The sequence below is a fragment of the Amorphotheca resinae genome, assembly GCF_003019875.1.
Source record: "Amorphotheca resinae ATCC 22711 unplaced genomic scaffold M430scaffold_8, whole genome shotgun sequence".
NCBI classification, from domain to species: Eukaryota; Fungi; Ascomycota; class Leotiomycetes; order Helotiales; family Amorphothecaceae; genus Amorphotheca; species Amorphotheca resinae.
In genome coordinates this window covers 1,259,119-1,281,361 of record NW_020194478.1, presented here as the reverse complement: position 1 = coordinate 1,281,361, position 22,243 = coordinate 1,259,119, and the positions used below count along the sequence as shown (strand labels likewise).

At 48.5% G+C, this 22,243-nt stretch overlaps 8 protein-coding genes across 8 annotated transcripts; 6 read left to right on the top strand and 2 right to left on the bottom strand.

Annotated features, from left to right (window-relative positions):
• Positions 1 to 1,798: 1,798 nt before the first annotated feature.
• Positions 1,799 to 2,740, top strand: M430DRAFT_257812 (hypothetical protein). The gene has a single exon (XM_024865295.1). It carries the CDS (start codon positions 2,095 to 2,097, stop codon positions 2,593 to 2,595), a length of 501 nt encoding a protein of 166 aa, XP_024719782.1. The 5' UTR covers positions 1,799 to 2,094; the 3' UTR covers positions 2,596 to 2,740.
• A 145-nt stretch (positions 2,741 to 2,885) lies between these two features.
• M430DRAFT_51809 (hypothetical protein) lies at positions 2,886 to 4,456 on the bottom strand (the record flags this gene model as incomplete). Its single annotated transcript, XM_024868254.1, has 3 exons — positions 2,886 to 4,144; positions 4,200 to 4,366; positions 4,419 to 4,456. 3 exons carry the CDS (start codon positions 4,454 to 4,456, stop codon positions 2,886 to 2,888), a joined length of 1,464 nt encoding a protein of 487 aa, XP_024719781.1.
• Positions 4,457 to 4,817: 361 nt separating this feature from the next.
• Positions 4,818 to 5,564, top strand: M430DRAFT_142678 (hypothetical protein). The gene is made up of 2 exons (XM_024862777.1): positions 4,818 to 4,903; positions 4,957 to 5,564. Exon 2 carries the CDS (start codon positions 5,050 to 5,052, stop codon positions 5,536 to 5,538), a length of 489 nt encoding a protein of 162 aa, XP_024719780.1. The 5' UTR covers positions 4,818 to 4,903; positions 4,957 to 5,049; the 3' UTR covers positions 5,539 to 5,564.
• A 240-nt stretch (positions 5,565 to 5,804) lies between these two features.
• On the bottom strand, positions 5,805 to 6,962 carry M430DRAFT_142675 (hypothetical protein; the record flags this gene model as incomplete). Its single annotated transcript, XM_024862776.1, has 2 exons — positions 6,908 to 6,962; positions 5,805 to 6,856 (listed from the first exon to the last, which is right to left on the bottom strand). Exons 1-2 carry the CDS (start codon positions 6,930 to 6,932, stop codon positions 5,805 to 5,807), a joined length of 1,077 nt encoding a protein of 358 aa, XP_024719779.1. The 5' UTR covers positions 6,933 to 6,962.
• Positions 6,963 to 7,311: 349 nt separating this feature from the next.
• M430DRAFT_43432 (hypothetical protein) lies at positions 7,312 to 10,082 on the top strand. The gene is made up of 2 exons (XM_024867619.1): positions 7,312 to 7,743; positions 7,801 to 10,082. The coding sequence occupies exons 1-2, from the start codon at positions 7,641 to 7,643 to the stop codon at positions 9,912 to 9,914; spliced, it is 2,217 nt and encodes a 738-aa protein (XP_024719778.1). The 5' UTR covers positions 7,312 to 7,640; the 3' UTR covers positions 9,915 to 10,082.
• Positions 10,083 to 14,955: 4,873 nt separating this feature from the next.
• M430DRAFT_20482 (hypothetical protein) lies at positions 14,956 to 17,422 on the top strand (the record flags this gene model as incomplete). The annotated part of the gene is made up of 6 exons (XM_024864308.1): positions 14,956 to 15,390; positions 15,448 to 15,720; positions 15,804 to 15,915; positions 15,983 to 16,002; positions 16,055 to 16,174; positions 16,220 to 17,422. The coding sequence occupies 6 exons, from the start codon at positions 14,956 to 14,958 to the stop codon at positions 17,420 to 17,422; spliced, it is 2,163 nt and encodes a 720-aa protein (XP_024719777.1).
• Positions 17,423 to 18,310: 888 nt separating this feature from the next.
• M430DRAFT_43430 (hypothetical protein) lies at positions 18,311 to 19,382 on the top strand (the record flags this gene model as incomplete). The annotated part of the gene is made up of 3 exons (XM_024867618.1): positions 18,311 to 18,400; positions 18,467 to 18,894; positions 18,962 to 19,382. 3 exons carry the CDS (start codon positions 18,311 to 18,313, stop codon positions 19,242 to 19,244), a joined length of 801 nt encoding a protein of 266 aa, XP_024719776.1. The 3' UTR covers positions 19,245 to 19,382.
• A 2,070-nt stretch (positions 19,383 to 21,452) lies between these two features.
• Positions 21,453 to 22,232, top strand: M430DRAFT_123952 (hypothetical protein). Its single transcript, XM_024861897.1, has 3 exons — positions 21,453 to 21,701; positions 21,814 to 21,943; positions 22,006 to 22,232. Exons 1-3 carry the CDS (start codon positions 21,684 to 21,686, stop codon positions 22,056 to 22,058), a joined length of 201 nt encoding a protein of 66 aa, XP_024719775.1. The 5' UTR covers positions 21,453 to 21,683; the 3' UTR covers positions 22,059 to 22,232.
• The last annotated feature ends 11 nt before the right edge of the window (positions 22,233 to 22,243 follow it).

Below are 22,243 nucleotides of genomic sequence, written 5' to 3'. Positions count from 1 at the left end.
CGCAGCGGTTCCTCCACCGCCTGGGCGTTCGAGTACTGTGGAGTTGTAACTTGTGACGATACTTCCAGAAGTACCAGCCAGCCAGCAACCTCTCTTTTGCACATCGGCAGGGTTCTCCCACCCGTCCCGCTACCCGCTCGCCGATCTACAGACCCTGGTAGAATTGTCGACTGTGTGAGAGAGGGCGATATTTCAAGCGAGGAGATAATGCCCACCATGGTTTAAAGCTGCTGAATGGATCACTGACGCATGATTTGTTCAAGGTTACAAGTTACAAGTTCATGTTGCGAGTGCGAGTGCAAGTGCAAGTGCAAGTGTATGTTGCGAGTTGCAAGTATAGGTTGCGAGTTGCCAGTGTATGTTGCGAGTGTACCATAAGGTGGGTTCAAGTGGCCATGCAGCCATGCGGCGAATGCAAGCATGCAAGCAGAAGTCAAGGACTCGCCCGCAATGTACCTTTACTACTACACCACACACTGTGGTGTCACATGTCGCTTCCAAATGAAGAGCATGGGATCAAGGGCCACGAACTATATCAGCGGGTTTGGTGCAAGCCACTCGTGATAAGTTACTACTCCGTAGAGTAGTGAGGTATGTACTTGTCGGTCGCTGCAACCACGCATGGTGTGCTGGTTGCCGATCCACCCCGCTGGTGTGTGTTCAATAAAATCAGCGTGTTATGTCCTTGCATGCAAGCCTGTGTACACAGTAGAAAGATCCAGAGCCTGCTTCCAAGTCATTAGCGGCGACATCCTACTACCAATGTCATGCAGCCATGTTCTGAAGCGATACTCGGGAGTCTGGAATGTCGGGAGGCAAGCGCCGATCACTACCAAGTCTCGTCCGATGGCCTCCAAGGCTGGGGTCTAAGAAGTACATCCGCATACTCTTCTTCTATTATTGAGGTGTGAACCAACCATACACCATCATTTGTCTGTCACTGGACGATATAGGCAGAGATCGTCAGAACCACATCTCACGCAGAACAGAACTGGCCATTGTTACACATACATCAGGGATAAAACCTATCTAAGCCGAGAAAGATCATCATATCGAACATACATCTGAAAGATGTACACAGTACAACTCCTCCCGAAGTACAATACCCAAATGCAAGAGAGGTTGTTCTTCGGTCACAGAGCAGGGTAGTAGCCACAACGTGCTAAGGTCCCTGGGGCTGAGCGAGGCTTATATATCCATTTCTGAGTAACGAATTATTTCATTTTCCTACACGATCCTCGCGTGGAAATGTTTTAACCTTGGCAAGGCTGCATAATGTTCAAACCTTGGCAAGGCTCTGGGTTCGCAGCTTCGCGGGGAGATTCTGGGCCTTGCAGGTCAGTCAGTCCTGACAAGGTTTGGGGATACAGTCGGCCAGTTGGCGGTGTGAGGGATCGGGAGCACTTACTCCAACCAGCGTTCTCCAGTGCTATCTCACGGCACATGTTATATGATGCAAATTGCGAGCCTCGTTTGCCTCGTTCCGGTGCCAGTCTTCCCATCCAAATGCCGCATAAAAATCCCCAGACTTCCTCTCCCCTAAGTGCCGCACACCGTACAATCCCTTTAGCGCGCCGTCGAGCATATCTTCTATAAGATGAACCCCAAGTGCTTCGAAAAGCTTTCTTCGAACCACCGGAAGCTGGCTCACTCTCCTTTTATCTACCGTGCCTTCGGCTTTCTTTTGGCCTTGCGTCTTTTCATACCATCCTCATTTCAATCCTAACATCACTGAACTCTCACGCAAGTCATTATACATTATTGCCTTGGACGAGCACGGACTCCGCTGCCACTCACCTGCTTGAATCGAAACCATGCCTTCAACGAACACCAGACGCACCACGAGTGACAACCCCTCATCGTAAGTTTAGCAGACTTTACTACGTCTGTCTTTCCTTCTTCTAAAGCCTATTCAATAATTCATATGACTGACTTCATCGTCTCAGACACTTGTCAGACCAGCAGACCGCCGCCAGCAATGTCGAGCATCGCTCACGCTCTACCATCTCTCGATATGATTCCGCCTCGCCAACTTCTCGCTTGACTTCCGTGGCCAATAGTGCATCATCATCCACATTGCTTGCGAACCAGGCCATGCATCGACATGAGCTCGGTCAGACAGCACTTCGTCACAACCCTGCGGCCTATATCCAGACCCAACAGGAGTATGACATGCATCTCGAGACTGCGATTGACGCCCCGGGTGCTCAGAGTCTACTCCCCACTCGTGACCGAATCACCCAATATCTAATGGGACTTCCGGGAATCGATCGATTCCAAACCTTAGCCGACTCTCCCTACCACCAGCACAACAGCGACTTTGCGGTTCAAGCTCCATCCAGTAACGGCTCCGTGGCATCTACCACGCCCCATAAAGCCCCCTGCAGCACTTGTTCAACCCGGGATCCTCACAGCTCTGTGGACGCGAACGGGGATGCGGATCCACAAGATCCTTGTCAAGGATCACTGCAGTCTTCGGGAACAGTAGAAGATCTTGCTGGATGGGGTGAAGGGCTCGCTGGCGTCGGCACACAGTTTGAACTGCAAGAGTATCCGGAATATGGCAGGCAATTGCGCGTGAATAGCAGTATATGAATAATGAGATGCTTGTAGAAGGAGTCACGTGAGACATACCACTTGGGAGATTTACTCTACCTAGAGCAGTGCAATAAAAGGGCTGGATATTTTATGAAAACTTGAAATACGAAAACACACGCTGGCGCTTATTTGGGAGAAAGAAAAATGGATCTCTTTTGCTAGATGATCAAGGGGTGAATAAAAGTTCGCTTGCTCGTTTCGCCATGCATCAATCCAACATTTAAAATCATCAATAATGACTCACCTCATCCTCCACGCTCATACTCATCCACATACCCAGGATCGGTTTATCCAATCCTCTTCTCCAACTTCTTCAAGAATCCCGAGACGCCCTTCTCCAGCTGCCCTGCCTTAGCTTCTAACTTTCCTGCCGGAGGCTTCGTCGGCTTGTTTTTGATTGCCGATTCGCCCTCCGTTGGCCGGTACAGCTGCTGATGAATGGAATAATCAGTCATCAACGGTTTCATCCCACTTAAGTTGGGATTATAATTATATTGCGAAAATCCTCCGGGTGGGGGCATATTCGGGTTATAGGCGCCTGGTGCAGGTTGTGTAGGAGACATCGGAGAGTAGATTCCGGGAGGGGGAATTCCTGGAGAGGTGGGATAGTTCGCGAATTGAGTAGCTGGGAATTGAGTTGTTGCTTGTGCTTGGTAGGCTGGTGGCCCAGGGGGAGGGTTGATAGGGGTAGTTGGGGGTGGTGCAAATGTGTTTTGGAAGTGTACAGCGTATGGAGATTGAAGCGGCTGTGATTGACTTGGGGGAATCCCCACACTTTGTACTGGGGGCCCCGCAAAGTAGCTTTGTGGCGTCGGTGGTTGAGCCGGTGGTCCTGAGAATATAGGGGGTCCCGAGAATCCAGGAGGTCCCGAGAATCCACCCCCTGGGAACTGATACGGAACGCCATACGTTTGACCCTGGTCCGATGCTGCGGCAGCCACGAGTGGGTTAGCATCTCCATCTTCAGGAGGTGGTGTCTTTTCTCGGTGTTTGATAGCTTCAGGAGCGGCTGGTGCTGCCGGATTGTATGCCAAGGGTGCAAAGGCGGGTGTTTCTTGATTTTGCGGTGCTGTCTGCGGAGTAGAACTCGATGCCGAAAGCCTATTGGCTTCTTGGTTCTGTGGCACGGGAGAGAATGGAGGCGCTGGAAACGAAGTAGATGCATTTCGAGAATCCCTGGTACGGCCATGCTGGTAAGAAGGATCTGTGATGGCCACGTTTTCCAATTGTTGAACAACTGGACTCATGTCATCTGCATGAGAAGGTGGCGTAGTTGGCTCGTCTGAAATGGTAAGCTGCTCTTGAGGCAAGACCCTTCGGGCCCCATTCAGGAATTGTACAGCATCCTCCTTGGTCCAAAAGTAGATATCAACGGTGTGAAGTCGATACATGTACTTGTTCTCGTTCCGAGGATCGAAAGTGGGCAGGTGCCACTCCTGAGTATCGACTGGTATAGAGCTGTTCCGCTGCCCATTTTGCCCATTGACAGTTAGTGTGAGCAAAGAAGGATGTCTGTAGGAATAGTGGATATGGGCTCCATCCAAGTCTGGAGAGAGCTAAAGGTCAGCGCTTGTAAATTTCACAATTCGAGATGCACTGACATCCATTGACAGCATCTTGATCAGGAGTCCCCGCATTGTTCGCAATCTCTAAGCGCGCTCTCCTCTGTGCTGCAATCTCGAAGAGGTAAACATAGGAGCCTTTGTCGAACCGGTGGTGAGGCGGTTTGGCTGTAGGTGGCCCGTAGTAATAATGGATATCTGCGAAACTTGTCCGCATCAGAGTCAAGCTTCCGGGCAGAGGATCAGGAGCAAACTCACAGTGTTGCTACTAGATCTTCGCCAGGCCTGGCAGCCATACTGATACTGTCTTCCTGGGTTGCACGAAGCAGCTATACGTTGGTAAAAGGAACGCGCTTTCTGCGCGGCCAAAGGAGAAATTCGAAGTAAGGATAAGAAAGAAAGAAAGAAAAGATACTCTGCACACAGCTCGAGACTTACCAGTTACCATGATTCCTTGGTGGGGGGCCCCTCCAAATGCTTGACCTGAGCTGCAAGTTGCAACAGCTCGGCGGCAAAGATGCAGAAGAATGGCCAATCAGGACAGAAGAAGAGCCCAGAGCCCAATGCAGTGTGCGGCCTCAGGTTGTAAGGCTCCCAGAACCGAACGCAGCGAAATAATTTTGAGCCGAGCTGGTCTCGAATATGTATCTCGAAAATTGAAAGCCGCTCCCTCAAGACGACGATTGAACCTTGACCACCGCTCCGGTAGTTGTACCGCATCGTTCGCACTATCTTTATCAAAAGTAAATCGTCCCAACTGCTGGCATCTTTTCCTCATCCGGCTAACGACGTGCAGCTGCCCCTAGATTCCATCAACTGGTGAAGCTCTCCACGGAGCCCGCGCGGGCCCATTGCACCCCCCTTCGATACCCCTTCGATACCTCCCACAATGTCCCTCGTAAACCTGGCACACGTCTGCTCGCATCTGCAAAATGCTTCCAGGGCACGACTTGGCTTAACGTCCGTCCCGTCAACCAACCTCCACCTCACGCTCCTGTTAGCGCTCCAGAACTCGGGCTTCCTCTCCTCTGTCACACGCGGAGGCATCACGCCTCCTCCGATGGACCAGCTCTCCTCATATGTCCCGGAGCCTGTTACTCAGAGTAATATCGCTACGAGGAGATTGTGGCTGGGTCTGAAGTACTGGAATAACGAACCGGTGTTGAGCGAGATGAAGATGGTCAGTAAACCGACGAAGAGAGTGTGGATGGATGTCGAGGGCTTGGGGAAGATTGTTAGAGGGAGACAGGCGGGAGAGATAAAGGGGTTGACGAGGCCCGGGGAGTGTATGTATGTTAGTACAGATAAGGGGATATTGGAGTCGAGGGAGTGTGTGGAGCGACGGGTTGGAGGGATGCTACTCTGCAGAGTGTTGTAGGGCGCGATCTCATGGAAACTCCGGGAATCGAGTCTGTTAACTACTCGGGACCATTTATGCCTAAGGTTCTGGGAGATGTACAATATAATCCGCATGGACGGCGTTCGATACTGGGGATGGAATGCAAATATGGCAAAGAGCCTATCAGCGGACTGTATAAATAAAACTATACTCAAGTTACAAGAAATGATGCATTAAGAGTGCCAGGTTGGGACACAAAAAGTATCCTTTTAGAACATAACTTTTGATTTACTCAAACAATGTATCTACAGACGTCTCAGGATATCTTCAACAACCTCAGTTGTGGTGGCCTTTCCTCCCAAATCCGGGCTCAGGAACTTGCCCTCCACAAGGTTAGCATCAACGGCAGCATAGATCTTAGCGGCAGCGGCTTCCTCATTCAGGAACTCCAACATCAAGGCTACACTCCTCAGAGTCGCAATTGGGTTTGCAATGTTTTTGCCCATGATATCGGGTGCACTTCCATGGCATGGCTCTCCGATCGCGAAACCTTCACCAACGTTGGCACTTGGCACAAGACCAAGAGACCCAACCAAGGCAGCAGCTCCATCTGACAGGATGTCTCCGTACAAGTTGGGAGCCACAATCACGTCGTAGGTCTCTGGTTGACGGAAGAGCTTGTAGACCATGGAATCAACGATCTGCTCCTCCACACCTACGCTCGAGAACTTGGGAGCAGCCAAGGCTTCCCTGGCGGTAGATCGGAAGAGGCCATCCGTCTGACTGAGGACGTTCGACTTGTGTGTAATTGTGACGAGTGGTGACTTGTGTATGCTCGGAAGCCCCATCTCTCTGGTCTTCTGTCGTCGCAAAGCGATTTCACCAGCCATTGTAGCAATACGGAAGGAAGCTTTCTCGGAAATCCTCTTGATAGCCTCCGCGATCTTCCCACTGCCATCCGCACTATCATAGGTCTTCTCTTCCTTCACGTATAGGTCCTCTGTGTTCTCTCGCACGATAACCATATCAATTGGGTTCTGAGCTGTCGCAACGCTCTTGACAGGTCTCACATTGGCGTAGAGATCCAGGCGTTTGCGCAAGGCGACAATCGGGGAAGAATAGCCCTTGACGGCCTTGGAGGGGGAACTGACGGCGCCAAAAAGAGCCCCATCGCACTCGTTCTTGAGGACCTCAACGGTCTTATCTGGCAGAGCTGTGCCGGTCTGCTCGAATGTTTCAAAGCCGGCTTTGAGGTCCACGAATTCGAATTTGAGGTTGAGCGAGGAGGGGAGCGCCTCGAGGATGCGTCGACCAGCGGGGATCACCTCCTTCCCGATCCCGTCACCAGGAATAAGACCTAGGAAGTGTCAGCAGGATGCATGTATACACCAATTGCTTGCCGACATACCTATGCGCAGAGTTCTTGCAGCCATTGTGTTGCTTGCTGTTGTGAAAGCGATGTCGGTCTCAAAATATTTTTGAAGCTCTGACTCTCCAACCACGGAGTCTATTGGCGCCGACCGATCTACGCTTGGGCGCTCGGGCGGTGAACCCTGGATACCGTGTGGCCCCGGCAATAATAAATACTGTATAATGCAGATGATAATAACGATTTATCGTTATAACTTTATGAATTTATTAAATTATTATTAAATTACCAGCGTGTTAAATTGCAATATGCGGTAAATGGTTAGATTATTAAATACCCCGTAAACCATCCCATAAGGGCGTACACCGTTGGGTTCGAGACGCGCCGAATGGGAGATCACGAGAAACTTCCCAACTCCTCGCCTTCAAGACCTTCTTTGTTCACTTCCTTGCTCCCCCGTACCGCGCTCTTTGCGACAATTGTGTCGCGCCCGACCGTGCTTTCTGAACAGCTGTCTGCAACTTTTGTCTCTTTGATCCAGCACATTCATTGTTTTTACTGTTACAGATTACAGGAGCTTTCTACCTTAATTACTTTACCTACGGGCCTGGGCAGGCGCATCACTTCCTGAAAGTGTCAACTTCGACGAAATCCCGATCTCGAGAACCCGGAGTCTCAGGGTCCTCATTCCTGCCGGACTTCATTTAACGCCCGACCGAGAGCGACCGCACTACGATTAACAAAGTTCAAACCCTCCTTGAAATCTGTCAAGATGTCGGGAGGCGTGCGAAACCTGCGAGCCATGTTTGAAAATAGGGACCAGGCCGCCAGTCCTCCAGATAATAGGGGTCGGTCTCCTGGAGCGGGATCAACGGGTGAGTTGTTCCATCCCCCGGAACATTGGAACATTAGCAGGGACTAAGGGGGTTTAGGCGCAGCTAGTAACGGAACCTCACCGCGACCTCTCTCCAAGATCCGAACCAACTTCGTGACGGTGGAAAAGAACGGACAAACAGGCCTCCAATTGAGGAGAGAGAACAGTAGTGAGCCAAGCATGGCCAAACGAAGAGGGAGTTTCAGCATCGATGAGCGGGATCAGCCGGGAGCCACGGCAGAACGGACGGAATCACTTGCTGCGGAGGTCAATGCGAGGAAGAACAGTTCGGTAATTGGGGAGGCCATACCGGAAACTGCGGTTGAGACACCATCGACTGAAGTCGACAAGAAATTAGGGGATTCGAAAAAAGAGGCTACAAAGGCCGCAGATACGAAGGAGGAAAAGAAGAAGACCATGGGTTCGACACGCAGTGCTACTACGCATGCCGGCAACACATCGAATGGGAAGACCAATGGCCACACTAAACCAGCGGCTACGGCAGGGACCGTAGGAAAGCCCTCCGCGAGCAGGACTACCACTCGGCCCGCTCCCGTTTCGATTGCGAAGACCTCTGCGGCATCCAAGGCCTCACCAGGGGCCGCCAAGTCGCCGGGAGCACCAAAAACACCTACGATATCGAGCCGAAGCCATGCGAAAGAAGCATCAACTAAAGCTTCTCTTGACAAGAAATCGAGTAGAGCCTCGCTGGCAAGTCAACCCTCGAAGCCTTCCAGCAGCGGCTCAACCACAGGCCAGGCCTCTGCTCCTAAAACAAAGACACAGCCATCACCATCACGGTCTGGCTTCGTCAAGCCTAGACCAAAATCACCCACGCGACCTGTGAAACTTCCGGCATCGCTCACTGCCCATACCGCTTCCTCTGGTTCGAAGACGGCAACGGCACCCACAACCAGCAGACAATCGCTCAGTCGGGCTTCTGGAAATTCCCAACCCACTAAATCGTCGCAAGCCCAAAAAGCTCCATCTCGGTCCTCAAGTCGTGTCGGTACCACAGCCTCTACAAATTCCACTTCCAATTTGACGCGGAAACCATCAACTCTCAACAAGACCAGTAGTCGACCATCACTCGGCCCACCTCCAGCAACACTTAAGAAGCAATCATCACGGCAAAGTCTATCTCATCAGACTGCACCTGTTGATGATTCCTTCCTAGCTAGAATGATGCGCCCAACGACTGCTTCAGCATCAAAGACCACCGAGAAGTCTGATGCGACTCCACCGAAGAAAGCTCAGCCTGTAAAGAAGCCTGCAACAAAGGATGGACCACCAAAAATGCATATAGCGCCGAAGACAAGTACTGCTGCTTCAAAGACGACCAAGCCAGGCGCGGTTTCTAAGCCTGCTACGAAAGAGACCAAGCCTCCCGTTTCTGTTGCGCCCAAAAAGGAAGCACCAAAACAGGCAACAGAGGAAGCAAAGCCTGTGGAGGAGTCTGCTCCTGTTGCGGAACCAAATGCCTCAGAGGCTCCAGCGGCGTCTGCTGAATCTACTACTGGTGAAACTGGATCCGCCGAGCCTACTAATGTCCAGAAACCCAGGACGGAGGAAGGGTCTGCATCCGAGGCCCCTGCAGTTGACGAGCCGGAGTCGGTGGATGAGGCCACCCCTAGTGATCCTGTAGCCACGGCCCCTGCAGTAGAGGACAAACCTACTTCTGAAACAACACCAACCGAAGCTTCTCCAATTGAAGAATCGACTGTAGCCCCTGCCCCCGCGGAAGAAAGCCCGTCTGCAGCGACCGAATCACCTGCCGCTGTTGAAGAGCCAGAAGCGGTGCTGGAAGACTCTGAAGTATCCAAGCCTGAATCATCGAAAGATGAGGAAGTCAAGACTGAGACTGAGCAAGCCACGGAAGTGGAGGAAGTCAAGACTGAGACTGTGCAAGCTGCGGAGCCGGAGGATTCCAACGCTGAGGCAGCCCCAAAGGTCGAGGAAACAGCTGAGGTCGAGAAAGTAGCTAGGCCTACTCGAGAACCAGAGGAACCAGAAGATCCGGAAGACGCTAAAGTGAGGGCAGAGATAGCGAAAATTAATGAAGAGCTCCTGAGAGCAGCAGCGGCTGCTGAGGCTGCTAAGGCTGCTGAGTCTGCTAAGGCTGCTGAGTCTGCTGAGTCTGCTGAGGCGACGGAGGGTGCGGAGTCGAAATGAGACAAGTTTGTGGTCTGTTGTGTGGGATTCTCGAATGGTGATAAACAGGCTTGTATTGGTAGGGACAAATATGTAGTAGTAGAGAATGTTAGTGAGCGATATACCCCAAGCCCCCCTTGGGAAAAAGCATAGGTCATTTTCACAGTTTAATATATAATAAAGAAATACATACATACCTTAGTTCTCTGGAGATAAGTGAAGTAGAAAATGAGACCCTTACCAGTTTTCTCACGTGAAGTTGTGAAGAATCAGTTCTCCAAGTTGCGACTCAGCCTGAATTTATCACGTGATGAAAATGCCCACCACATTCCTCACTATAAAAGTCACGATGTCACTTCTTCCCTAGAGAACTATTTATCACATAACAATTAATAGTTTGTTAGATAGACATGATATCTACCAACCTTCCTTGCCTACCTAGGTAACAAGTACAACATGTACAAGTTAAACCACGTCGTTGCTTTCAAGACGCTAGTAGCAGACAGCACAGGGGCTCGCTCGTCTAAACTCGGTTAAATAAGGGATCCTGGATAAGCGAAGGGGTTAGGGGTTGTTCCTAATACCTTAGCGATGCAAGTTGAACTTTCCGTGTTGTCGGGTTGTCGGGTTTATTCCAGCAGACAAGAGTGTGCACACGGTTCGTTGTCGGGTTATATCAAATGGCTTGTGAAGTGAAGTTGTCGATCAACTCTCGTTCTCGTTCGAAATTCTTCTCTTTCGTAATGGATGTAGATCTGTCTGTGGAATGCACCAGTGCAGTCTGCATAGGTCATAGACAGTTGGCGTATCTTCTTCCTCCAGCATGTAATCTTTGTGTTCCTCCTTGTTTTGTTCCTTGTCTGTTGGTTTCCGCATGGCTTTGCTGAGAGACCTGTTTCTCTTCATCTGATGTCCTCACGCCTGTATCAAGATCCTAGGATATCTTTGTTAGCATAGGAATTTGATGGCTCTAGATCTTTCCAATCTGCCTATAGTAACAGCTCCTAGATCTATCATTTCATCCTCGGGAGTCAGATCCTATATCGCGCAAGAGAAGTATTTCCATTTGAACCTACACAAGCTAATAACCCTTCAGATTGCCTAAAGCTTGATTGTTTGCTTCTCCCCCTCGGCGCGTAGAAGACCTATACCTGTGTATCTGATTAGCTTGAGTCTTGAGTTATTGTGATGCTGGAGGGGTTGGTATAACTGGGATGTGGGATCTGGGATGACTTGGTGGAAAGGATTAGATTGTTGGAAGGGCTGGAGTATAGAAGGATGGAATACGAGAGAGTGGAGAAGGCGCAAAGATACAAGGAGAGCTCTGTTGCAAACAAAGACAATCTTCTCTCTTCACCTGCTGCAGCGCCCTGTCTTCGATCTGGAGCAACTAGGACGATTATGCCGGCTTCGAGTCTGTTTGGGAAGGTTGCTTCCAAAGTTTAGTCTGGAGCACCGTATACACGTTATAAGGAGCGGTCTACTTTATCATGACAGATTCGCGCTGTAGACACTGGGAACGTGAGGTTATTGGTTTGAAGACTGCATTGAAGTCTGTATTGCAGTTTTTCATACGTGATCTCATCCACAAAGCCTTATGATTCCCCTCCACAAAAGCTCATTTCCGATACGAGTAGAAGCGCGTCCATTCCATCAGTAGCATTGTACAAGCCACAGGTGTATTGCCATGAGGACCCTAATCGCTGTGCAGTAATTAGTAACTTGCCAACTGCGAGAAGCTTCGAGGATCTACTAACCTGCCTAAAGGCGTCAACTCACTCACTAGTCGGTTGCATCTGGATGAGCGCCGTCCGGGATTCCGCGCATCCACTTCATGATTCTATGGCTCAAGCGCCGAGCTTTATGGTCATGAAAGTCCGCGTCGGTCCTAACGATGGTAGGGTGCTCGGGGTCGACGATGTGCTCCATGTATCTACCACAGGAGAGGCAGTACTGGCGGAAGCTGGAGAAGCCCACACGATGGCAGACAAAACAGTAGTGCCAGTTTGTCATGGCTGATACTTCTGACTTTGGTATCTGTAATTCATGATAAGTGTTTAGCAAGTCAAACAGTTGGTTGGACGGTTTTGATACCTTTTGAAGGACTTAGTGTTGACTTTCGATCTGTAGTCTCTGGTAAGTGTTTGACTAGCAGATTGCGGATTCGAAGGGTTTAATACCTTTTGAGAGAGTTGGTGTTGTTGGTGGACAAGTTTTCGTTCGTCACTGACTTTCATAGAACAACTATCGTGGATGGGATACCAAAACAACTCGTCTAAATTCACTCCCAGGCTAACCGTCTCACGTGTTGATGGTCGTAAAAGCTCGCTAGTACCTGGTCTCATATTCCCATTCTTCTGGGAGCCATAATGTATTGATTTTTCTTTTTGTTTTAGGTCTTGAGGTCTCTTCTTCGGGCGGGAATAGAAAGACTGGGAATGTTCTCGGAGTTTATAGTGTCCATCACTTGGGAGGAGCTTCTATACTAGCCCTGAGGGGAAAAGAGTCTCCAAACCCCTAAGTGTTTCTCTCAGGACACAAGAGACTTCTATGCTGTGGAACGCGTAGATAGAAGTGAGTCAGAGATTAGAATTTAGAGCTGCCAAATATCCTATTTGAATATCACACGAGATATCAAAGCACTCGAACTCTTCCAATTGATTGATGCAGGCATCTTTCAACTCTGGTCCCTCTCGATCCGTTTGTAAAGTTCAGCAGGTGGATCTGGAGCCAACTTGGGCGCATGAGGATTGGTGCTGTTGGCTATGAGTTTCAGAATATCATCTCTGTGTAAACATAACATTTCATAGGCTTCATGATGTCTTCTCTGAATGGTCCTATTATTCTCCCATTGCTCACCAGGTGCCGTACATTGCTTTTGGCGCTTCGTGTCATGCGAGTCGATTTGAGGAAGAGCTGCGTGTGGTTTAGAAATCCAGAATACAATATGAAAGCGAGTCAAACACCTGGTAAATATTCTGCCACGTATACAAGCTGGGTTTGTAAGTTATGGAAGCCAGCGTAAATTCGAATTACTAAATCCGATGCTTTGTACAACGAGTCTTCCAGAAAATACTCTCCCTACCTCAGATATCCTTCATGATCTCGCTATCAGCGTCTTTGGGGCGGATAGGGGGTAAATCGTTGTCCCCAACCATATCCAGAAGTACTAGGTCGAGCCCAAGGGTTGTATGAACTTTGAACGCCACTGAGCCAATTCTGAAGTCGTTGTCGCCGCTCGGCTTCAGAGATCATGCCGTATGGACGAGTTCCACCACGGGTCGATAGGCTCATTGAGTCGCCGCAAGCCCCACAATCATCATCATTATCACAGAAGATATCCCTTTCATTGCAGGAAAGGCATCTTCTCCAAACAGGCATTTCGTAGGTTCTTTTCGGTAGAGCTGTATTATTGTTGCTTCGATTTGATTAGGAGTCGAGAATATTGGTCGAGATATTGTGGATTTCGGATTTGAAGGTGGTGGAGGCTCAAGAGAATGGAAAGACAAGAACAAGAAGAGGAAGCATAAATAGTGGAAGATGAATAACAGCTCTAAATCTGGGGAAATTCTGAACGTAAGTCGCCATGAATAATCTTAGACGACGGACAAGCATCACGACTTCGTGAATCCTAAAGCGCATAGCCTGAATGACTACGTGCATTGACGTAGCGTTGTAACGGTACACAAACCAATGGGGAACATCTTCTGAATGAGGAATGCTCCGAGGACAGAGGCGGGAATGGCACAAGGTGCAACCCGAGAGGCTGATATTCTCGGATATTTCAGTTCTCCGTGAGAAACATATCAACAAGAAAGAAATGCCTTTCAAGGTGATTGAGGACATGAAAGATGCTTCGTGTACGAGTTCCTGGTTGCTTTCCAGAGTGACCGGCCAAAACTGCACTCAGTTCATCAGCAGTCCCATAGACAGTGATGGTTCGAGTCGTGAGTAATTTACTAATGTCAAGCACGTTGCCCAATGCAGAGAGCAATGTGGTGGCAGCGCGGCATATATACCCCACTGGGAGCCTTCAAAGCAAGAGACATCGGTGAGAAAACGATTGATGGTCTTCTTCAGTAATTTGCCCCAGAACTTTCCCGTATTTCATTATGTACTTTTCACATTTTCCACCACTTATATTTCTCTTTGGCGCCTGGTAGAGCCCCATGCTAATCCTTGAGGTTCTTCTGGGTCGTTTTGGAGGATGGTCCTGTCTTCGTACCCCTGATGATATTTATGATTGTCAGGAATTATCTTTTGGCTGGAATGCTCTTTTTTGGCCTCATAACTGTCCATGTCTGGAGGCTGGACCTACCATATCATGAATCACCACTAAGTGGAATAGGGATAATCCAGGAAGATGGCTCTGCGGCCATAGCCATCACTGATGGACATAGTTGTCGTTCTGCAGAAGGGGCAAAGACAATTGCAACTGCCACTTGAACGATTTAAATGGCGCAAGATTTCATGCCAGTGATTCAGTGAAATTCTGGTTCTATCCAAAAGCGATCGGGTTGTGTGGCACAAGAAGGGATTCAAAGATGCAAGAAAGGGGACGGAATATACGTCGCATTTGGGAGAACTCCTCCATACTTAAATGCTGCACAAGAAAGGAGGATAGAACAAGCACTTGCATACTATATCTTCGAGCATCTTGTACACTGTCAAAAGTGCCTCCTCTGCAGTTGCTTCGGTCATTCGACTAATATATTAGTCAGCTTCCTGGAATCCGTATGTGGTAAATCGAGTCTGGACTAGATCGACACAATATCGAGGATTGACAGTTGAAGCTTTCTGATTCTCTCTGATTTACTTTCGTTGTATTGGAATATTTAACCGTTTAAGCATCGTGTCGCCTTCGGCCCAGTTGAGTGAAGCTGCAAATGTGAAACACCAAAGACAAAGAAGAAATTGGCGTCCAACATATCGCATGCGGAAACATCGAACAAAGATCTTCGACAGTGGTCTGGCGATTCAATTTCTGGTATATAGGTTAGTTGACTGCTTGGAAGTAATGGAGATCTCCCTGCTCTACCTGACAACTCACGATACTGACATTATGGCCAGTCCTTCGCCCACCGTATTTGCGCGGAAATATGGGCCCAAAAATGGAACCCACCGGAGCGGCTTTACGCCTCTCGAATATCTATTCCCCCGACAGATTCCCGACTCAGAGAAACAGAGTATTAGGGATAGGGAAGATTTCCAGCGTCGGGAGCTCTGCGGATTTACCACACGAGAACTGGCCCAGCTCGATGTGATTAGCGACAGGGAATTGAAGAAAGGCAATTTAGAAAACTGTATCCATCCATTACTGGCACGAGACCGATGGGAGAACGAACCCCCTCAACCATCTTTCACCAGAGACTACCTGTACCCCTTACATAATGAGAACGGCTTGTGGAGCTCAGACAATCCTGATGTCTGGAGAGTCCTAGAACCATGTCTGAAGCTGGCATCGCGATTCCTTGTCTCGATGCATGCGTTACCATGGGTATGGCACCTGCTTCCCTGAGGAATCCATTGTTGTTGCTATTAACAAAACGTACAGTTTGACGCCCTCATAAGAGGGGAACGGCGGCCTATTCCGCAAGAGCGATGCCCTCCTGGGAAAAGTCCTGATGGGTTGTTTTCGTATCATACAGCACCCTCAATGGATCCAGATATGACTGCTCTTATTCGTGATCAAATCTTTGAATCTCTTCGTACAAGGTGGAATCTGAGATTCTGCTTTATGTCATCTGATGAAGATCCAAGAGGCCCAGAAGTTGAAGATAGTGTTGGTGGTGAGTACGCTTTCACAGTCACAAATGATGATGAGATGGTTGGTAGTCCTGAGATCGACTTTCGCACGTCCCATTTCCTTGATCTGTTGTCAGCCCGAAGAGGAACTAATAGGTTGTGTAGAAGTATGACCAAGAGAGCAATCCTGTCTGGCGTATCTTTATTTTCATAGAATATTCCGGATTGGAATCTTTGATGAGATCCGATTTAACTTCAGCTGACCGCCTACTACTTGGTAAGCATGGCAATGCTTCTGCAGTTCCAATCATTTCTCACGCAGCACTGACTGATACACTGTTCAGAATGGGAAGTAGCCAATACTGTAAGAGCCAGCATTTGCCTCTTCTTGAAAACTAGATAACTGGTGGAACTAGGTAGTTCATGAGGTCATGCATGCCGTTGCCATTCCCCTAGACTTCAACATATGGAAAAGGAAAGAGCACTATTTTGAACTCACCCCATTATCAGAAATTGGATATGATTTTGAAGTTTCTGTGGGTGTTTCCCGCTACCGTAGTTGTTTGGTGCTAATTTCTCAGGTTTTCGGTGGAAGGACTTTCCCTATGACTTCTGAGCCCGGATATCTGCCCCTTGCCTATTGGCTTGAAACGAAATATCCTTGCTATACAGATGTAAAGTCGAAGTCTCCCCATACAATAACACTGGTCGGTCCGGCGCCGTTCGATTACCAAATTAGGTATCCTGTGCCGGTGACTTTCTACCAGGATCAACAGCAGGAGGAGTTTTGGAACATAGTTGTAAGGACATTTGGTTACGGCTTCCTTCATTATCGATCTTTACGGGAAGGCTGTAGAGTGGACTACCAAGTTGACTTCGATCACAAAAGACAGAGGTTCGCTTGGAAACAGGCCAGCAGCGACAGAGTAGCAGGATGTTTACCATTTGAAACGAGGTCTGAAACTTTCAGAGGCCACGTATCAGAGCTTGAAAGATTGTTGCAAATGACACCATATCAGAGAATTGGGAGGGACTTCGGGCAAGCATTCCTGCGGAGCTTACGAGAGGAAGATGCTTTCTGGACAAGTACTACTTTCCAAGAGGTCAGTGTGAAAGAAATTATCAAGCAGATAACGCAGGTGCCGGCAAACAAGGAAGAAAAGGCTGAACTACTCGCATCATTGGCGGCTCTAATCTCAGAAGCAGGGAAGTATCACGAAGCCATGATTGTTTCAATCATAGCCTCAGAAGAAATCGAGGGCTCGACCTACACAGACAGGAGGAGAAATCTTCTTATTTGGAATAGGGGGACGAGAGACTTCGTCTGCAAATTGCGCAGACTGATAGATGAAGAGAATGAATACACGGCAGCTCTGGATAAGGATCTGCTTGCCCTTGAGCTATGTCGAATGAAGCTGTGGTCTCCAAAACATGGGATTGATAATGTGGCAGACTTTGATGAGTTTGCTGAACTGGAGACAGCTCGCGACACCCCTCAGATGAGCAGGCAAATCTGTACTCGACTTCTGGCTGATGATGGCAGTTCGATATTTGCCAGATGCTGTGCAGAAATCATGATCTGTGCTTTAGATTGCAGTGTCTTGGAGGGCTGGGTTGAAAGACGCGATGCACTTACTAAACACATAGAAACGCTTTCGCGCTTTCAAATCCTGAACATACCAGATTGGACAACCTGTATTATGCAATGGGCGCAGCTTGCTGAGCAGGCAAGGGGACTCATTGTCCAATTCTGTCAAGCACCGGTTGAGCAAACTCTGGAATGAGGGTCCTATGACAGGGCCAGAGGAACTGTTTGTATCTTTGTTGATGTTTGTAGGTCTATTTTCAAAATTCGCAACTACAAATGGTGAATAGCTCAAAAACACTCTTTTTTGCGAGTGACGCTCGCGTATTCTATATTTAAGAGCTCCTCACAGTCAGAGATTCTCTTATATCTCCATCACACACGAGCACACTTTAAGAAAGGCCGACTATGCACACATGCCAATCTATCTGGCGTCCCCCGAAGGCGCTGAGATTCTTAGATTCCTGTGGCTACTCTTCGTCTATACTGTTCGGTATGCATTTCATTCTTTTCGTCTTGATCGCTCCTCTGCCGTTGTCATTCTCTAGACCATCGCGGTTATTGTTACGGCCGCTGTCATTTTTCAATGAATCACTGTTTCTGTTACAGTTCCTCTCTCTATCGCCTTGATTGTCGATTCGTCACTGTCTAGACGAAACCGGATTTCACAGCTGGCGACAAGGGGTGGTTGTCTTTGTTCCTCCAAGTTATATTCACTGCAGTTTACTGTCGTGTCTTTCTTTGTTTTGTTTGAGGGAAACTCCGAGACTAACAATCCTATGAGATATAATTAGTTAAACTGCCGGTAACCATGCCTCTTGCAATCTTTCAGTTCAACTCCGTTATCAAGGACTACAGCATTCACCCTCAGAAGAAGATCTCCAAACTACATATTCTCTCTTCTTCCCTACAAACAAGTCTAGATCTACAAACACCTTCACCTTGTGTGACCTAGCACCACCCTACCCTCTACACAATTGATCCTTCCTTGCAACCAATCGCCTCTTCTCCACCTCACAACCGAAGGCGATAAAGCACTACACTCCCATCTCATCTTTCCTCAAAGGCTCATATGTTTGCAGACTTCATGGCTCCTCAAACCGAGGTTGTTGACTATGGAGCCTTTGTGGCTGACGACTTCACCAAGTGGTCAGCGGGTTGGACCTGGACATGGAATGTGAGCTTCCTCAGACCCTCTATTGAATACCTACCTATAGGATGATATTCTAACTTTGTATTCTAGTCTCAGAAGGTGGACCCTAGAGACAGCAGCACAACTCCCAAATCTCGCGGTTTGAGTGGTGACTGCAAACCCCAAGGGGAGCAGACTCCACAGCTCTCACCCCGGGAAGCCTACATTGCTTCTATCTCCGCAGCGGTTCCACCTGCCGGGCTCTCTCCTCCACCGATACTGCCAGTCAAGCCACTCTTCACAACCGAATATTTCGAGGTTCGGCCCTCCCCAAAAGGCGGACTTGGAGCTTTCGCCACCAGAGAGATTCCCTGCGGAACTGTGATACACAGAGAGCAAGCATTATTCACCGGCACCTCGATGGAAGTATTCTACCTATACGAGCAGCTCTCACCAGACCAGCGACGGGAATATTTGGGCTTGCACGAGTTCAAGGGAGTAGGCGGGCACAAAATCCTATCGATTTTCAAGACCAACCGGTAAGATTGAATTATCAAAAGATGCTTGCTTTCTTCATGTTGACTAACGAGTCTTTTCTCTTATCAGGTTTGAGTTCAAGGGTTGCGAAGGCGCTATCTTCCTCAAATCTTCCCGGTTCAATCACGCGTGCCACCCTCATTCTACGTGCACGTATACGGTGAATAGGAAGGAGAAGACAATCAAGATCACGGCGCTTTTTGATATCAAGGAAGGCCAGGAGATTACTATTAGTTATGGTCCTTACCCGGCGAATCTGCCTTGGGCGTACGGCTTCTACTGTGATTGTCCTAGTTGCCCGCCGCCTGCGGTTGCCGAAGAGGAAGCGAAGATGTTGAGAGGGCCGGGATAAGGAGCTGAGGTTTTGCACTTAGTTGGAAGTTTGGGAGTGGTCAATGAATGGGAGTGGAAGACTCGGATGCGCATATGATTGTGGCTCAAGCGGAGTTTATGAGATTCAGAGCAGTGATATTCCTTTGCAGTAATTGGGACAGAGCACTGATTTATGAATCATGATATTCAACATTAAATCGAGCAATGAAAGTGAGAAGTTGCAACTGGACATGAGTCAAAAATAGCCGCTGAACTCTATTGTAAGGTTGCTCGCTTGAGCATTTATCTGTGAATGTCCCCTCTAGTACCTATCCTTCGTTCATAAAGTCACAGCGGATATCCTTTCTTCGCACTCTCTCTAATTCTTTTCGAAAACAATAACAACTGCCAACAACGCCAACAACATCAAGAACATCAACAAGCAAACATGAACGGAAACACTACACCAACCCCTACTCCCGCCCGCGCGGTCCCCGCTAGACCTCCCCCTGCCAGACAGCGAGGACCCACTCCGTTGGCCGACAGAGCACTGAACAGCTCAGCCGATGTGATGGCAGCATGGAGAGATGACGCGGCAGATGATGTTAAGGAAGAAAGTGCAGCTCTGTTTGGTCCTGATAGTGAAGACAACGGGGATCGCTTGACGCCCGCAAAGAGGGAGCTGATCAATTTCTGGGTCAGTGACTGTCAGCGTTCGCTCTGTCCAGGCTTCCGAGGACTTGGACGTGATGCACCATTATGGTTTCATCCATAGAAAGGAAAGAGATCATCATCTATGCTGCTTGTAATGGCGTAGGATGGAACCAGAGAATTTCTTGTGCTGTGGGTGGATTTGAAGGGAAGCTTGTGCTGAACTTCTGAATATGCATGGATTTCGGAGTACGGTTGGAGGTGAGTACATATAACACGTCGACCGTTGAAGAGTGAGGTTACTGAAGTTGCTTAACAGGCGTTATTAAGGTTCTCATGGATGGTGGAGATGCCGCTCATCAGTGTATTTGATCTACTCAAAGATAAGCTCAGAACTAGGATCGATACGTTTGGGATGGTGGTAGTGAGTGCCTTTGACGGATGAATTATTAGATAAAGGAACTTACTGACGTTTCTTGACAGTTGATATGGTTTCCATGGCTTGCGGTGATATTATTTGTTCATGTACATGGTTTTTCCTGCCAGATAACTTAAGACTAGGAATCAGTACATTGTTTTCCCTCTTTCATTGATACTTTGATCAATGTCTCTCCCATTCCAGAACTATCGAACTATTCACATCTGAGCAAAATACTGAATATAGGAAGAACTAACTTACCTACAAAGAACAGCGTTATGCGCTGCTGCTCGAAGATTACCCTCATTCCAAAACCGAGGTGATGGCGAGCGAGGCTTCCTGAGGGAACAAAATGATAAGGCAAAGCTAAAAAAACAATAATATTGCAAAGGACCCATGTATTACCCAGGAGAAAATATGCGCCGCATTTCACTGAGTGCGGAATTCCAACAACTGATAAGACCAAGGAACTTTGGAAGGAGGCCAGCTCGAGTCCTTATCTTGCCCAAGAAGGGAGGGCACACAGATCGGATCCTTGCCCGAGCCTATCGGAACATAGAAAGCAATCCAGCAGGGATCGCCAGAGGTATGAAATCATAACAGGAAACTGACGCTTCCGAATTCCAAGTATTATAAAGAAAACACTGATCCAAGCGTCAAGGCAGCCTTGCGAATCTGGGTGCGTGACTCTCTCACGCCTTGCTCAGGTTCATGACCCAAACTATCTTCTGCAACAGGAATATGGAGCAATATCACGCAGCCATTGAAATATGCAATTCGGGACTCGCCATCCGTATCAAGATTCGCAACACTTCTAACGCGCTTCAAACTACAATGGAACAAGTGAGCAGTGAGCACTTAGACACAAATCTCCAGCTCTTACACATAATACCTTACCTATCCCTCCACTCCCCAAACCCAACACGTGAAGGTCATTCAATCTTGAACCTTGAGAGGAATGAATCGCCCTCTGAAATTTGATTACTTGACGTCGAAGACCGGGGCGAGAGCCTCAGGACGCTAAATATTTAAGGTTTCTCGCGCTAAACCCCCGCGGGGACTGGGGCATAAGGTAGGACGGGAATAACGTCATCCTGAGTCAGCGACGAGGCAACAACCTTGGCAACTGGTTATTTATTAGATGCTTAGGTACGCCTGCTGCTGCTGCCGCGCGCTTCTGTTGATTATTGTCTGATTATCATACCACTAACACCTAACCCTCATAGTCCTCAGCTCTTCATTCGAAAGAAACCTAAAATCAAAATATACAATTGCTCTTCGTGACGAATTAACGAAAAAGAGATTTCGACGTTTGACGACGCCTCTTCTACAGATTGCCCAAGAGAGTCTGGCTCCTAAGGATCCTTCGACTGGTCTTTGAGTCCAAGAGAAAATACTACAAAAGGAGCAATGTCGGCTTCATCTGCTGTGCGTAGATTCTGTTCCTTTTACTTACCCCGTCTGCCCATCAGCCATGGGAGAGTCGGCGTGCTGGTTCCCCAATTGCGAATCCTATGCTGATTGACATCTTAACACCCAGTCCGACGTCTTCGCCTACATCGTCGCCATCTTCCTGCCTCCTCTGGCTGTCTTCCTTAAGACTGGATGCAGTGCCGACTTCCTTATTAACATCTGTCTCTCCATCCTGGGTTGGATTCCTGGGGTCATACGTAAGTACTCGCTGCATGGGGGATGTTGATTTGGTGTATCAGGTGCTGATTGTCTGGATAAGATGCGTGGTATGTCATTGCGAAGTACGACCCGGCGGCGTACAGATACAGATAGCTGGGCAAGAGATTCAGAAGGCGGCATTGGACGGGAGATTGATTGTGCAGTAGCTGTATACCAAGCGGAATGATAAAGGCTATTCGTTGTTTCTAATGTCTAAACTTGCTACAATAGCGTTCAACAGGTGATCCCTTGATGTTCGCCGCTTCTCACGAATCTTCATTCCACATGTGGGAAATATG